The sequence below is a fragment of the Sinohyriopsis cumingii genome, unplaced genomic scaffold (genome assembly GCF_028554795.1).
Source record: "Sinohyriopsis cumingii isolate HCF-2022 unplaced genomic scaffold, ASM2855479v2 utg003294l, whole genome shotgun sequence".
NCBI classification, from domain to species: domain Eukaryota; kingdom Metazoa; phylum Mollusca; class Bivalvia; order Unionida; family Unionidae; genus Sinohyriopsis; species Sinohyriopsis cumingii.
In genome coordinates, this window is record NW_028316448.1 from 129,874 (window position 1) to 147,564 (window position 17,691).

A 17,691-nucleotide genomic window follows, 5' to 3' on the forward strand; every position below is an offset into this window, starting at 1 on the left:
ATGGTTGACTTTTGTGCAGCCTTCTATAACAATTTGAATCAGTTTTTTGCTGTCCTTCAGCCGCTTTCCCCATGCTCCTCTATGATATCACTGGCAGACATTTTATATAATTGTCTTTGATTGCTAAATTGACGTGTGAAGACCCACGTGATTGTTACCCCGACCTGTTCCGGTCACATCAATGGTGAGAAACTTATACAGGTCCGAGTTGATCCGTTCAAACATTTCATCCAACGTGTGGTCTACGACACACTAAGTCAAATTGATGAATCCAAGACCATTTGCCTCAATACCACGAAATATTAAGATCTTGTTACAGTTATCGCGGTTTTATTTAGGTCCATGTGTTTATCGTTCAGCCAAGTTGATGTAGGCTGTGATTTTGTCTCGGCCTCGTGAAACTATTTGCTCGGGATTGACTTGATTTTCAAGCATCACATCGTCGTAGACGATACGATTGTTCTTTTTTTATTGCATTCAAATCATCAATGGTAAGTGCTTCGACAGTGGTGGAAAAAAATCGATGGTGTTGTAGTCACCGCTTCTCAACGCTTTGTGAATATCTTTTAAAATATCATACATGATTGATCATCTGCTGACGGTGCAATCACGTCCAACTGATCCCAGGTTGACAATCGTAAACCATATTCAGCAACAATAGTGTTACTCTGATTCAGTAGAGCCTACGGATAGCGAACGAAGTAAGGTTTTACACGCGGTTCCATCACCATAATTTTGTTTTACCGAAAACATATACTAAGGTACGTTTGGTTGGTGCCACGGAATAATGCTATATTTTTTTTACTGGATCATGCCTTTATATTGTGTGCGACGACGCGCAAGAACAAATAGCACAAATCCAAGTCAAGACCAAACACGTAATGGACGAGCAGTGATTAGTGGAATTTGTAAAGTATTTCACATATCTTAAAACGTCGGAGGCATTGATATCGCGACTGCATTATCAAAGTTAACAGGGAACTCCATGTAGTAAAATCACATTGCTGGGTACAATTACTGTGGGCTTGTACACGACTAGATATACGACTCGATTCTAACATCATCCAGAGCCTTGCTAATCACCCGTTAGACCCTTTGGCGTGCGCGTTACCGACATTACATTGCTTATAAAACGTCCATGACTTAAATGAGATTAATGTAATACTGGGAGAATGAATCGCAAAATGTTTCGTTAAAGGCGGTATGAAATCCAAGATCGTATGGTGATGGACAAAACTCCACTCATTAAAAGTAAATTATATCGATATAAACAAACAGAGAAACAAAAGGACACAAAAGCCAGACATTATTCAAAACATAATACAGTCTACGGTGGTACTGAAGAGGTGAAGCCTCAGTAGAACAGTTATACAGTTTTAGCCAAAGTCACTCATGGGATTGATCGAGCATGGATGGCCAAACAGTGCGGCAAACTTATTTACCAGTAGTAAGAAAACAACAAATAACGCATGTTAAGCTGAGATGTTATTTCTTCCACATGATTGTGTCCGTGATCAACAATGTAAATAACGCACATACAAGTACGCGTTACGCATTGTCGATTTAACCAACATATACAAAGAAGAGAAGCTGTTCAATTACAAATCATACGCCACAGTTGTTACAATTGGATCCTGGTAAAGAATATCTCGGAACTGTGGTTGTGATGGTGATCGAACACCACGTGCGAGTAAATGTCAGATATGTAAATGTGCATCATGACCTAGCTACTGTTGAACAATTCAATCGCACTCTTGCTTAACGGTTATTCGGTCCTCAGTACGCACAGGATTTGTTGATCTCGGACCACAGAGAGGTCTAACGAATAAGTAGCACGACTTCCATTGGTCATAGCACCAGTGAACAAAGAAGTCAGTGGCACGACTGGATTATAACCAGCAAGTGACCTTGTATGGTCAGTGGATATATTTAAGATTTCAGAACGGATAGATACTCCACGCCAACCAACACGTTACCGATTGGGACTGTCAACTAGTAGAGCAAACCATCCCAGCCGTGCATTTGTGCGAGAAGAATTACAAATCGTTCCAGCAGATACAGAATTATCACCAATGATTTGTGCTAACATGTTAATAGGTAACAGTTCGAGGACCAAACGCGTAATTAGTGATTATATCGGGAGTATCCATCGCATGGTATAAAGTGGAGACAAACGCTCTTTTGTCTATCGGTATACATCAATGCGGTGCTTCTTTGATCGTATCATATTAACTGTGTGTATAGCTCGTGTTTGAGATCTTTTTCTTCAATCACCGTCTAACACCTATGGCTTTCTCTAACTTTGGGATGTTCAACCCTAACCGAGTACATTTTTGGTCACAGTCCCACACATACTCTTCTATTAGTTTATCCGATCATTCGTCTTTAAACTTGCCAAGAACCTTATCTTTAGCGTTATTAAACAACGATTATTCTTTAGTATACTGGTTGGAATCATATTCATTTACCAAACTTGGTTGTGCCATGGCCGCTTGCACATCATAGGTGGTGATGTGCATCAGCAATGAGTCAGTTTCGATGTACTGCATATTCACCTGATCTTGATAGAACGGTTTCATCCTCTACCCTGATTAATACTCATTTATGAACAGCCTCTATAAGTCCTGTACGGACGCTGCAACATAGTTAGGTTTTCTCAGCATCAGTTTTCATTTTTACTGTGAACGATATCAATTCCTCCATTAAATATATTTCTGGATTCAAATTCCGGGTCAACGACGATCCTTCTTGTCTTGCTTAATATCATATACCAAGATAAAATTCGTTTGCGCAGATTTTTTGGTTTGTTTGTTTTTTGTTTTTTCTTAAATGGCGTTGTTAATGAGCTCGAAACGGCCTTTTCAAAGTCATTAGTGGCTTTAGTTCTCGGATCCATATTCATCTGAATGTACGGGGTATCAAAGCTTGCTGCCGAAATCCATGCACTATATATTTTTTGGTTACACGCATACCCAATCGTAAGAACAACAGCAGAGTTCGCACGTGCAATACACAATTGTGTATGGTCCTAAGACTTGGTACCAGTTTGGTGCATTCAGTGTATTAGCATCCGGATTCACCGACAATCGCACACTGATATGTGGACAACCGTGTACATGCCACCGACCGCGTTTCTGATACCAGAAGATAATTGTTGTGTGATTCATCTAAGGATATTCCATATCAACTTCAGAGAAGTATCTTCTATCATTGTTGATGTTGTGATCGTGGATGTGTTTTGTAGATTAACGTGCGCAAGAACGATCCTCTGAAACTCACCAACCGAAAATGGTTACATGATTGCTTTGCTCACTCTTTAAAGGTTTATCTAGTCTTGATACATGATATCCCTGCTAAGGGTTGTTGGTATGAGCGTATCTGTGACTTCACATTGATATTCCGCCACGAAGTTTTCTTTCGATAAACAAATGTTGATTAATGTCGGCGTGTAATTTCAGCTGAAATTTTGACAACAGTGCATCCCAATACATACCCATGGACGAGCAGTAATGCGCGACATCTATCTTGTACACGTGCATAGCAGTGTTACGAACTTACTCAGATGCACCAGAGAGAGACAACACATAAGTGCACAAATACAGTTCGTGATAGTCTCCAAGTGTTTTGCACTTTAATGCTGACCAAACGTTCCTTTCGTATTTGTAATCATTTTTTGAAATACGATTACGTGAGAATGACGAATAAAGCGCTTCATTCGGTGGCAACTGAGTTTCATCAAATCTGTTCCAATCACGCATGTACTCAAATAGATGCACGCCTTTTCTCGTTAGTTATCAAATCAGATTGGCTTCAGCAGCCTCGACGTGTAATTACAACTTTTTCCCGCTGTCAGGTTGTTCGCTGACTTGTCCATGAATTTATTTATAAACTGTAATGAATAGATAAATTGAATTTTTTGTCCATCCCAAAGCGTCCTGTATTTTCTGTGTTACTGGAGATCAGTGGAACTGCAATCTTTCCACAAATCCAGCAATAATCACGACTGCGTGTGGATAAAGCTGCTGCCGAGTCCATTTTGCCGTAACTTCGAACGACTTTAGAAACATCTCACCTTGAGTACCCTTCGCATTCAAAATCCGAGTATTGGATATAAGGGACATTCATGTTTCGTTGTAGTGTAATACATTTGACTATTTTCGCCTACATTTGACTATTTTCGCCTGGTTATGGCATTATTGTTCACCGCAGTTTCAACTGATAACACTACAGTAAAATTCATGACTGGTGAGCATTTGTTGAACCTTAAATATATACATACAACGTCCGCACGGATATTTTTAGAGATGATACTTAGTCTGTCGGTTAATTAACCAAGCATATATAGTGCGATATCTATTCTGAATCTTTCTTTTCACTCTGTAGCAACAAATTAATCTGAGTTCGTCCATTCTGTCCATGTGTAGACAGTAACAGCTGGCAAAAGCCTAGGTCATAAGCGAACACATTAACAGTGATACCTGGATTTACTGTTTCAAATTTAGTCAGTGTGGCGTTGGGCAAAACCAAGGGAAATTCTATGTAAATAAAGTTAAGTTCACATAAGTGTTGCTGGCATTTTGTATGTATGTTTTGTGAACTCGAGCAGGATATATAATAAGACAGCCCATTTAAAACATGTTATTAACGTTTATTACATTTATAACTGACCGTGGCGGAAGACTAGCTGGTGTGTGTGTGTGTGTGAGCGCCCAACACTAGATATAGTAAAAATCCATAAATTTAGAATGTGAATACTTTCGATAAAATATATGTTTAATTGACCAATTTGTAAAAAACCAACCATGTATCACACTTCTTGCATTGGTTATTATACGGACCTCTTCTTAATTCTGAGACTAACTTACCCTCCAAGACATCTCTAGATTTTCACCTCCCCACACTTTCATACCCTCGTCGTAAGCTCCGATTTCTCTGAAATAGCTACTGTCAATAGCAAAAGCGGCCCCCACCATGACTGTACCTCTGAAAATAAGTATGCAATAAATTAACGGTCTCTTATTCTCACACTCATTGCATATTCTCTTTGAGATCAAGCTTGTTATTTACATTTTAAGAATAGATAATTGAATCCAAATTTTGGCAAGCAATAAGTCAGTCAGAAAATGATATAATTTCAGCATACAGTATGTCCGTGTTACCACTGTTGGTTCTGCATTTACGTGCATTTAAATGAAATAACCAGAATATGTAATTACTGCAGCATTTTAGTGATAGGACGTAAACATCCTCTTAACTTCATTTTGTGAAAAGCAGTAGACGTAAACTAATGAACACTTTTCCTTTTAGGCGGTTACTTAATGTACTTAAATTCTTCTTTTTTACAGGTGTAGCGTGTCTGCACGAAATTTGTAGAATGTAATATTGATGATTTTCATAGGCAAATCATTATAGGTCAACAATAACCAACTAGTGTTGCAATACCTGAATCATGAATGTGCATGGCAAATATGATCGCATCATGTACAACGTGGGAAGCTTACACAAGTGGCTTTTGTAATTTATGTAGTACGTAGAATAGTACCTCCATGCTACAGGTAAGGAGTTACTCACTGATTTTGTATTCACATTTGTGGTAAACATTGCCAATAAGTGTTTACTATGTTCACACCCAACTGTTTACTGTAACAAACTATTAAAAAGGCAACGTTGAATAACTACACGGGATACTGCAATTTAGATAGATAAGACAGACATACAGACAGACAGACAGAAAAAAATAAAGAAAGAAGAAAGTAAGAAAGAAAGAAAGAAAGAAAGAATCTACTTACGGTCGAACATCTTCCGCACTTTTCCCTATGTGATGCGTCCTGAAATACGTCTCAAAGAACCCAAGACGCCACTCGAACCCATATCTAATAACATAACCTTCGTAGTAATTGTACTGAAATGAGTCCCTCTGGACAGAATCTAAAACTCCCATAGCAACTGTAGTCCTCTCTTTCTTTATCTCCGCCAGTAGAGGTTGTAACCTGTCGACAGAGATTTATCCAGGCCGTTATTTTGGTCTGACTATATATATATATATATATATATATATATATATATATATATATATATATATATATATATATATATATATATATATATATATATATATATATATATATATATATATATATATATATGTGTGTGTGTGTGTGTGTGTGTGTGTGTGCGTGTGTGTGTATGTGCGTGTGTGTGTGCGAACGATCTACGATGATAGGTCTAACCAAATGGTTGATGTATGAATTTCACTATAAGAAGTAAAAAACAAATCTCGTGATAGCATGAAATTGTATGAGACTACAAAAGAATGATGCAGATAATATAAGTTTTAACACAGGAAATTTGAATAGATTACGACAAAGTCTTGATGATTAAGAGTGAGGTACGATATATCATGATACTTCAAAGATATTCAGATGCAAATCATAAATATTACATTGAGGTTAATGGGGATATAGCGTGATACCTCAAATATATTCAGACGCAAATCATAAATATTACATTGAGGTTAATGGGGATATAGTGTGATACCTCAAAGATATTCAGATGCAAATCATAAATATTACATTGAGGTTAATGGGGATATAGTGTGATACCTCAAAGATATTCAGATGCAAATCATAAATATTACATTGAGGTTAATGGGGATATAGTGTGATACCTCAAAGATATTCAGATGCAAATCATAAATATTACATTGAGGTTAATGGGGATATAGTGTGATACCTCAAAGATATTCAGATGCAAATCATAAATATTACATTGAGGTTAATGGGGATATAGTGTGATACCTCAAAGATATTCAGATGCAAATCATAAATATTACATTGAGGTTAATGGGGATATAGTGTGAGGACGAGTAGGTCATGGCCATTAATTGTTACCTGGATCTTACCACCCTCCATGGATAAGCAAAACATGGGAGCAAAAAACATAAATGGACAACTGATGAACTAATAAACTGATTAGAAGAGACTTAGTTTGAACATCAGATGGATATGATATAAGTTTCAGAGGTGGGCTTCGCTTTATCAACACATTTATCTTGAATGAACTTATAAATCTGGCTTTGTCAACACATTTATATTAACCAATGTTACAAATAGTCAATCATCTAGATATGTTTCAAGTTAAAGTTATGAATTATTTTTACTACAACTAGTATAAATATTTTATGGTAAAGTCCTTCCCAATGATTTACAAGTCGTGCAGGAGTTGTAATCGTTCAATTTAGTTCTGAAGGGTTTCTTGTCCCTAAACACGGGCTCCAAAATCAAAGAATATGACTGGTCCATGTGTGTCAAATCTAAGATTTTGTGGCTTAAACAATTTGTTTTTATAAAACTAGACCCTTGCTCATCATTAATATATCGTTTATTTGTAATTAAAATCAAAACAATACCATTTACCAATCTATATTTACTTCCATGTGGCTATCGAAGAAGACGAGGACCTTGCCAGTCGAAATCTTCCATCCTTCCGTACGAGCTTTAATCAAACCACTTCTCTGAGGCAGTCGTACCAGTTTAATCAAGCCCTCTGGAAAATAATTTCGGATATAGTCATCCAGACCTCCTTTGAGTTCTTCTGAAACGATAAATGCAACACAATAATATACACCTCAATTAACGGGAAACTAGATTGCCCCTGATGAGCGTTTGGAAATATCGACATGCCTAGTTGAATACAAGATTGAATTCAAACTCAAACAAGTACATTGAAGACAGTCTTATATATATATATATATATATATATATATATATATATATATATATATATATATATATATATATATATATATATATATATATATATATATATATATATATATATATATATATATATATATACATAAATATATATAAATACATATATACATATATATACATATATATATATACATATATGTATATATATACATATATATATATATATATATATATATATATATATATATATATATATATATATATATATATATATATATACATATTTATATATATTTATATACATATATATACACACACACACACATATATATATATATATATATATATATATATATATATATATATATATATATATATATATATATATATATATATATATATATATATAGCATCGAAAGGAGCCATGAGAGATAAGAAAGGTGCTGCGACCCTAGGGCCACCGAAAATGACCTGATGCGGCCCTCAGGGTATTTTGAGTTTGATACCCTTGTTGTAGACCAAAAAATGTCACATCGCCCTCGACATTTTGTAGTTCTTACTTTTACCTTCTACCTTCATCCATCCATGTGCCTTGGGACAAGTATATGACCGTGTTGTAAAGGGCGCAGGTGAGCTGGTGAATGGGAGCCAGAGGATATGTATCGCTAATCACAGCGCTACATGTACACACACGTGTTAGCATTTAAATACATATATATGACTTGAAATTAGTCACAGTCTTGTCAGATTCATTGAATATATTGTGCCTCCGTTTGTATAATAAACACTTGCATCTGTATTGTTCAAAGCAAGTTTATTTACACCTTGGAAAGGGACCAGCTATTAGATAAATAAATAAATAAATAAATGCGGCTGATGAGTCCTACACGAGATGCGCATGTCCTGGAGCAGTATGTACACTGAAGGCATGTGTTGGTTCCTCACGTTGAGGCCCTCCTACGTTCTCTGGCGTCGGCGACTTTGGTTCTGCGAGCATCCTCGAAGGTTTGCACCCATTATTATCAGCTGCATGGAAACCAGGTCTCTCCTTGGCGTAGGACGCGTGGTTTGTCACAGATATCGAGCATCGTCTCAGACTCTCATTGATGGTGTCTTTGAATCTTTTCTTCGGGCGACCAGCTTTTCTGTGTCCAATAGATAGAGCTCCATACAAAATCTGATGTGGCATTCGAGACTCCTCCATACGGATGACATGACACGTTCACCAGATATGGGCTCTAATGACCGTCGCCTCGATACTGGTTAAACCTGCTCTATCCAGGTTCATCACTTTGTCTTGCCATCTGACGCCCATTATCTAGCGCAGGCTCTCGTGTGGATGCGCTCAAATTGTTTGATGTACTTCTTGTATGTTTTATGGGTCTTGCCTCAATATAGGAGGTTTATTAGCACAACTGATTTATATACCTTTATTTTGGTGGAGAGATTAATATTCATGTGACTCAACACACGAGAGCGAAGACCCATAATGATTGACTGGTGCTGATAGCGCGTACCGTTATATCTCTGTCTAGCGATCCATCTGAAGATATGATGCTTCAAAGGTACTTGAATTGATCGACAGGTTTTAGTTGGGTGTCTTGGACAGACCCAATCTGAAGGCGAGCTATCGTGACTGTGCCAGGTTGGTAAAGTACCTCTGTCTTGTTCCGACTGATAGTGAGTCCGAAGAGTATTGAGGCTTCCGCGAAGCGAGTAACGATGATATGGGGATCTGCTTCCGTGTGTGCAATGATATCACAGCCATCCGCGAAAAGTGCTTCAAGAATAAGTTTCTCCATTGTTTTCGACCGACCATTCAGTCTGCGAAGGTCGAGGAGAGAGAAACATCCAGTCTGAACTTCACGTACTCTTATCCAAAAACTACACGTCATACGACCAACGTTTCCCCTCCTTGATGTAGTGGGGCCAAGCAATATGGTATTGGTGGAGTAACTTCACAGCACCAAATGCAGTTTCGTTCAAATGTGCAAGTGCGATCATTGTGGGTCGAAAGTATGGTGACAGGAACAAAACCGCAGAATGAAAAACAACGTTGGAGAACATTCGACAATCGTACACAGACAAACGACAAAGAATAGCAGAATTCCGCTTACATCAGGCAGGTATGAAATACAAGACCGTCATGACGCCTTAACTCGCAATACGTTAAACTTATTTCCTCGTGTGGTTCGCGGAGCTCATTTGTTTTCTGTCTCCGATTTCCCAGACGGAAGATAATTCACGTGTATCACCATGAAGAGCATTTCGAGTCTATTAATAGTATCCAGAAGTTTCTTGGATACGCTTATTAGGGCGAGGATGTGACTAAAGATTTGGTAATACGGAGCAACATATTGATTGAGGGGAGAGATGTCTGGATTTTTTAGCGTCCGGTCCATGCAATTTCAAAGGAACTGAAGGAATTCATTGTTTTTTGGTTTACAAGCAAACCTTTGCCAGTCCAGACTGCTATGAATATCATTGCATGGCACATATTCAACAGCTGAGGAGGTGCTTGTCAATTATTTAGATTGAGCTCCACATGGAATATCATTCTTACTGCAAGGCACACGTTTGTCCAGCAAAGAAAAAGCTTCATATCCCCACATACATATCTCTCCCACAGCCGTTAATACTCAGCCAAAGCTCTGCAATCGTTACATTACATCTGCTAAAGGGAAGACAAATGGATCCAACATGCTAGAAACATGGAAGAAAAGAAAATTGAAGTCTTTCGACAAATGGTTTGGATTTAAAAGACCCTCAGAGCGTTCAAGCATTCCATGGATGGTTATTTTACGGATTCCCACGTTTTTCTCTCAGCGACACCTGAAAAGTCCTTTCTCGGAGTTCACCATGAATGAATGATACAAGCAAACATCCCAACGACGTCCGATGTTAGAGTAACAATGATTCCTAAGAGTAGAAATGTGAAAGCACGAGTACGATTGAAGTTTCAGAACCAATTCCAACTTTAAGCGCATTAACATTGAAGAGACAGTTTATTTAAAGGAAGAACCCATGACATGCGCATTCTGTATGACGTTGACGAATCACAAGGAGAAGAAATCAAGTACATCGATGTATGTTCGCTGTGTCCATGGTTGTGTGAATAATGCCGTTTTCCCTCAGTACACCCCAAAATGCTGTCAAACACATCGCCGTGGAACACATTCTTCAATGCTTGATCAAATGCAAATACGTACCTCCCACTGGCTTTTACCATCTCATCTTATAACATCATTGCCAAGGAGAACATGCATTTCATGTCATATGTGTACCGAAACATGCAATCAAGAACAACCCTTCATCTATGCAGAGGACGAAAGCGCTTTTAACAGGAACTTGGGAATGGATTGAATTGTTGCGTGCTCTGGATCTTAGATACCGCTAGATACAAGTCTCCGAAATTTTGCACTTTCCTAACGCAGAATTCCACCAAAAGGCGACGATTCCTAGAAAGAAAATTTTCTCAGACAACGTCGACAATTTCTCAACTGAAACAAGAAAGCAGTGTCTAGCTCTACTGATGTCAGGCTGCAGAGCTCCAAGCGACATTCAATGAACAGTACCATCTCATAGTATGCATCACTTTGGAACAAATAAAATAATAAGGAAGACAATTGTATGCTAAAATCATGTTAAATTGCTTATGTGGATAATTGGTGGAACGTCCCATTTTACCCAAGACGGACTACCTGGAAGTTCTGAGTCGCTACTTTCAACTGATAGACGACAAAGGACAACTGATGAAACACTCAGAAATCGACTTTGAATATTTGGTCCTATTCAATTATGAAAATTTGACAAAATTTATACCCCCCCCCCCCCCGAGGAGTTTGGAAATAATCTGGCAGCGTACATGACAGCAAACTATCGCCTAACATTGTACAATGTCGTTGACATTTTAAGAGATACAGTCCTACACTTTGAAACTGACAATTGCATCTACATTCAATGCTGTCACGGCCTTCACCCAACTATCGAAGCGAGCCATTTGCCCAGCTATCGAAGCGAGCCGTTTAGGTGCGTGGACAGACAATCACTCAGTAAACAAGATTCTTCGTTTAGCTAACCAGCAGTCCCAAAGGTTACGGATACCAATAGCGAGACCTACGGGGAGAAATTCATTCCAAAAGCAAAATCAAAGGCCTGACACTGAACTATCGATCAAGTGGTAAATATTGGCCTACTGAAAGAGTCCAGAGAGTATCGGGATTTTGCGTGACTACATTCGATCCGCAAACAATTGTACGGTTACATAACGACTCAATTATCAATCGACATTTGAGATTGTGTACCCAAAACGATTGCGATTCCGGAACATGCTATTTTACCGTATCAACACATTGAGCTCCAATTTAAACAAAGTAAGACTTTCAATAACGGCATTTCATACGTCGACATAGAAAGATGCATAATTCAACTTAGTAACCGAATGAGGGACTAACTACAAGTCCAGTAGGGAACTCGATTTCGATGGTGTACATTCTGATCACATCAATGCCGGAATCGGTGGCATTATCGATGCAATACGGCATGGCCTTTTCTCGACTGCCATAGAAAGATAAACCGTTCCTGTGGCCATCGAAAGTGATGAAGTTCATTACCGTGTACTGTCACTCTTTTCTAGCGCAAGAGATGCAGCACGACCATTCTGCTTTAGTGGTCAAAGTTAGGCCATGCGTATACTAATTTACATCGCATGTATGGTCTTGACAACTACTCCAGATCCACCACCTTCTCCTCGAAATAGGCACGTCAAAAATACACGTTTCCTGTGGCTTAGCATGGCGATTGTAACTGAAAGTCTATTCCAAACGTTCAAAGGGTAATGTCCTATATAACTGGATGGACCGGTCCCCAAACAATTAGCCATAGCAGGATTTTTACACTTGGGAGAAGGAGATAAAGTCGTGTGTTTTAGTTTTGGAGTGACAGGTCACGAATGGGATTATAAATACTCTGCTTATCTGGAACAACGTCTTTTGGAAGGAAGAAAGTAATCATATATTCATGGATAATATAAAAAGTAAGATTCATTATTTGCCTCTTGAGCTAAGAAATGCATTTTAGAGAACTGTCATGTAACAGCTGAAACGCCAAAATAAGTGGATGCTTTCACCATTGGTACGTGAATAATATCAGAGAATCGATTGTTTTAAAATGTTCAATTAACCAGACATTAAACAACAATCCACAGATCAGGAGGATTTTGATGCTACGACTTCTACTTATATAGTGCATCAGGTACAGAAAATTTTAAAGGAGAAGGAAAACGCAGCCTATCTACAAAAATAGAGAACTTTTGCCTCAAGAAGGGACTTAACAGACTGCGTAGTGTTAGAGTTAGTGACTGATCTGGTTCTACTTCGTTTACCACCCAATGCCAAAATACAACCTTTCATACAAATGCAAGACATTCTTGTGAATCACTAATTTAGAAGAGCATATCTTAAATCTACCATTTCAGGTACGGGAACGGATTTATTGAGCTTGTCAAGATTCAAGTTTAACACAATCCCCGAATCATTGCGAGTCATTTAACTATGATTATGTCCGGATCAGACGAAGGAAAGAAGTAAATGACAGAAATCAAACTTTACGAGAAGAAAGTAAATGACTATTCAGACCTTTGAAGATTAACATCATCTTGTACATTTGTTTTCATTGCCTTTTGAGACGGCATGCCATGTGTGTTTTAGTAACTTTTTTTCCTTGATTTCAAAAGAAATGGTATTTGCAGCATTCAACTCTAGGATATTTGCCATTGTCAGACTTCCATCCTGTATACGATATGCATCAACAGCGAAAAACGCTTATGATACATTCAGACGTGTACATCTTTGGAATATCATGGCAATATGTTTGCTCAGAACAATTCCCTGCGATGTTTCGGCAATTCCAAGATGGATTTTGTGGATGACTTGAGTAAACGGAACACTTCCCAGCACGCCAGTGGTGTCAAGCAATGCTGTGTGTTGGCCCAAGACCTCTTAAGTATAATGTTCTCTCTCATGCTTACTGGTGACGTTCAAGATTATGACAATTTGATAGACATTAGGTACTATGATATCCTATTTGCTGATGCTTTTTCCGGTAATGCCAAGTCTGAACCTGACACGCAACACGGTGTGTATCATTTGGTTTCAGCTTGTGATATTTTCGGCCTCGTTATTGATATCAGGAAGTTAGAGGCAATGCATCAACCTGCACCAGGAGAGCCTAACGTTCACCTTTAATGACCAAACCGTCGAAACATTCACGATTTTAGGCAGCACACTGTCTGATGCAATCCACATCGATGATGTAACCAATGCCAGAATTGATAAATCAAGCTTACCTATTGGCACATTATGTGCAAATGTGCGGTAGCGCAGAGCTATCGGTTTTCAAACAATACTTAAGGTCTACAAAGCCATTATTTTGCCTACCATGCTTTACGCTTGCGAAGTCTGGATAGTGTATAGATCGAGCGCCAAGAAGCTGAAGCATTTCCACATTGGCTACTTGCGGATATTAATGAGGATGAAATTGCTGATGACACACATTTGAGATTGGCTGACCACGTTAACGCGTTGGCAGAAGTAAATCAACCAAAGAACTGAAAGATTGGAAATTATGTGAGGGTGTTCAGCAGAAACGCATCATTGATTCTATCAAGTCGTCCTAGTAAACCTTCAACTTTGACCAAGAGCCTTGTGAAGATCGAACACAGGATCGCTCCACATGGAGGAGTCTCATTCATACTGGAATTACAGATTTTAAAGTCTGAAAACACATCAGATCCTCTATTTATCAGGGTAACACAAGCAGCACCGGCCGTTATTTGTGCCAATGACAGTTCAGAGAAATATTTGGCATGATCAGCCAGTCTCGTACTCACAGAAACCAAACCAGTTAATGATTTCATGGCACTGATTGTGTATAACCTTTTGACTTTCGTGTTATTGCATAGCTATTGCTAATGGCTTTTTTGCTATTCCTGTTATATTGCAATCATTTGTCTGACTACTTATTTTAGATTGATTATTAGCTGCATGTATTTTATTCATAACCAATATTGTTATTTATTTTTACAGTAGCCTTACATTAATTGTATCAGATGACATTTGTAAATTAATATTATAGTCAACAATGATGCATATTTGGACAAGGTAACAAATCTATACCATCATTACCAACTGCATACGTCAGTAATTTCTGACAACGAATAATTTTATAATGTAAGATTTCATGTTCTATCCCTATATACGATTCAACGACAACAAGCTTGAATGACCCTGATATATCTCTCAATTTCCTCAGTACCGTTATGCGAGATTAGAAAGTCAGTTATTGTTAATAAGTCCAAAAAAATATAGTCATTTTTCCTTCCGAATGATCAGAAATTTTGCAAGTATAAAGCTTCAAGGCAACTGGATCTAAACAAACTAAACCAACCTATCTAGTGTTTCCACAAGAAATTATAAATGCATGTCAGTTAGAGACCAAACGTCTGCAAAACGATCTGCTGATCATTAAGCTAGCATGGAAACCTTTGGTCATATGGTCTTTCTGGAACTTTGAAATTGAAATGAATTCATTGTAAAGGTGTTAAACTCTGACGTTGGAACAAAAACTATCTCCATTTGAAACTTGTGTGGAAGTATTACAGTGGTGGGATGGTGTAATCGTAACGATTTGTGTATAAATGGTAGTCCTGGTGTTACTTTAATCTAACTAAGAAGTTTTAACTGACCTAAGGTAAAACATATAGCATCTCCAACTTGCGATTTACCTAAGTTTGCCTAAACATGTACAAGAAATTGAATGATAACCATTGTTCAAATAAACATTTGGATGAAAATGTGCAGTGTTTCAATATAATATCGGCATTAACAGGGCACGTATTATTAACTTTATATGTTAGTGAAAACAAACGAAATGCAACATATTTTGACAATGGTTGCAAGAATAACTCACTGAGGACACATTGTGAACACTAAACGGTAATTGGAAAGAAAAATAACACTTTAACTACTACTCTAACATTAGATGTATGTTTAGCATAATGATCACTCAAAGTTTTCTACCTACCATGTGCCCTTGATGTTTCTTCATTATTTATTAGGTCAAGCAAGAGAGAGAGAGAGTGTGTGTGTGTGTGCGTGTGTGCGTGTGTGTGTGCGTCTGTGTGTGTATGTCTTTGTGTGTGTGTGTCTGTGACTTAGATTTGTAAGATACCTTTACCAATTTTTCACTCATATCGCTACGATGTCTGCATTTTGGTCAGCACTGGGACATTATGACGCAGACATATAACATCATGTACCACCTGAAACCAGGCGGACCAGTCCTAAAGGTACCCTCTTAATGCTGAACGCACAGTCAGGCAGCTGCTAGTAATATTTCTATTATTCTTTGGGGTTCGAACCCAAGATCTACCGACTCCGAGGAGGACGCTCTAACTACTTATAACACCCAAAAGGTCGACTCATACATACATACATACATACATACATACATACATACATACATACATACGTAGGTACGTTCGTAAGTACGTGCGAGCGTACGTACACACATGCATTCATACATACATACATATATACATACGTACATACATACATACATACATACATACATACATACATACATACATACACTTAGGACTTTACGCTTAATGTAGCTTCTTCATACAGTATTAAGGGCATATTGTATTTTATGTCTGTTTTGTACGAATTATAATTTATGTTGAAGTGTGTGAACATGAATGATGGCATATGGATCATTTTTAAAACTTTAGATTTGGCGCAACTTGCATATTTAGAAAGAAAAAATATTGTGTGTGTTTGTGTGTGTGTGTGTCTGTGTGTGTGTGTGATTGCCGTGCAGTAGCTGCAGACTTTGTCCTTTTCGAAAGTATTAATAGTATGTGATTAAGAAGGAATGTATTTTGCATTTTCATATTATTCCACACTAGAAGAAAATAAGATATCAACTTGTCCAAATATACATACGATGTTGAGCAAGAATATAGAGAAACGATTCAAATGGCGTAGTAAAAGAAGTGAAGGGAATATGTAAATGTGTTACCCAATGTACTACCGTCGTCAACCAAGATTATTTCTTCTAAGAGATGGCGCGGAGTTCGATTGACCACGCTATAAACAGTTCTAAGAAGAACTGATGGCCATTCATCATAGAACGGAATGATTACACTAGCCATTGGAAGCTCTTCTGGATATTTGATTTCCTTGCATCTGAAATTAAATGCAGAATCAGCGAAATTAAAAAAGACGATCCTGAACAAAACATGAAAAATAGCCAGGCTTCTGACTGACATATTCAAGCCACTAAACGACAGCGTCTAGTCACGTCCTGGCAACAAAATATTGAGTACATAATTGCACAAATAATCATAAGTGCTTTAGAGACTCGTATTTGGCGGAATAAACACCAGCATTTATAGAAAGGACAAGCATGTGCACGTTTGCTTGGACTTTAATTGAATGATAGTATTTAATGTAACCATTACTTAACAAATGACATAAAGGCATTATTTATGAATTCTGGTTATAATACGGTAATATTGAGAAATTAGGTACTCAGTTTATAACGAAAGCTGCGCCACTAAGGATGCTAAAATGTAAAGATAAATGCAAATTTGACTAGCAGGTAGGATGTCATTATCGAAGAAAAGACACTAATTATATTGGGAAGATTGTCAAACAATGAAAGCCTTTCAAGAGAATATTTAAATAATTTACAAGCTCTGTTCATTTAAATTGTAGGGCGACTTCTGTAAGTTCAGTTCGGCTTTATACATACCAGCTTCAGTCACTCCACGCGCTTTGGGCTTCATTGTAACCGAAGACGATTCCTGGGCCACATCTCGCCTAGACCTGTCTAGTTTGGTACTGCATAAATGATTTGTAGTTATCGGACAAAATAAACGATGGCGTTTTATTTCACAGTAGGGAATAACTTT

At 37.7% G+C, this 17,691-nt stretch overlaps 1 protein-coding gene across 1 annotated transcript in view; it reads right to left on the reverse strand.

The window, feature by feature from the left end:
- The window catches only part of LOC149769750 (polypeptide N-acetylgalactosaminyltransferase 1-like), a 36,183-nt gene extending 19,226 nt beyond the window's left edge, over nt 1-16,957 (reverse strand). The window contains exons 1-4 of the mRNA XM_089949772.1: nt 16,797-16,957; nt 7,416-7,593; nt 5,790-5,990; nt 4,866-4,983 (exon numbers count right to left, since the gene is read on the reverse strand). Of these exons, the coding sequence (XP_089805898.1) occupies nt 4,866-4,983; nt 5,790-5,990; nt 7,416-7,593; nt 16,797-16,929 (630 nt within the window). The 5' untranslated portion in view covers nt 16,930-16,957. The remainder of the gene's footprint in view (nt 1-4,865; nt 4,984-5,789; nt 5,991-7,415; nt 7,594-16,796) is intronic.
- Nucleotides 16,958-17,691: the final 734 nt, after the last annotated feature.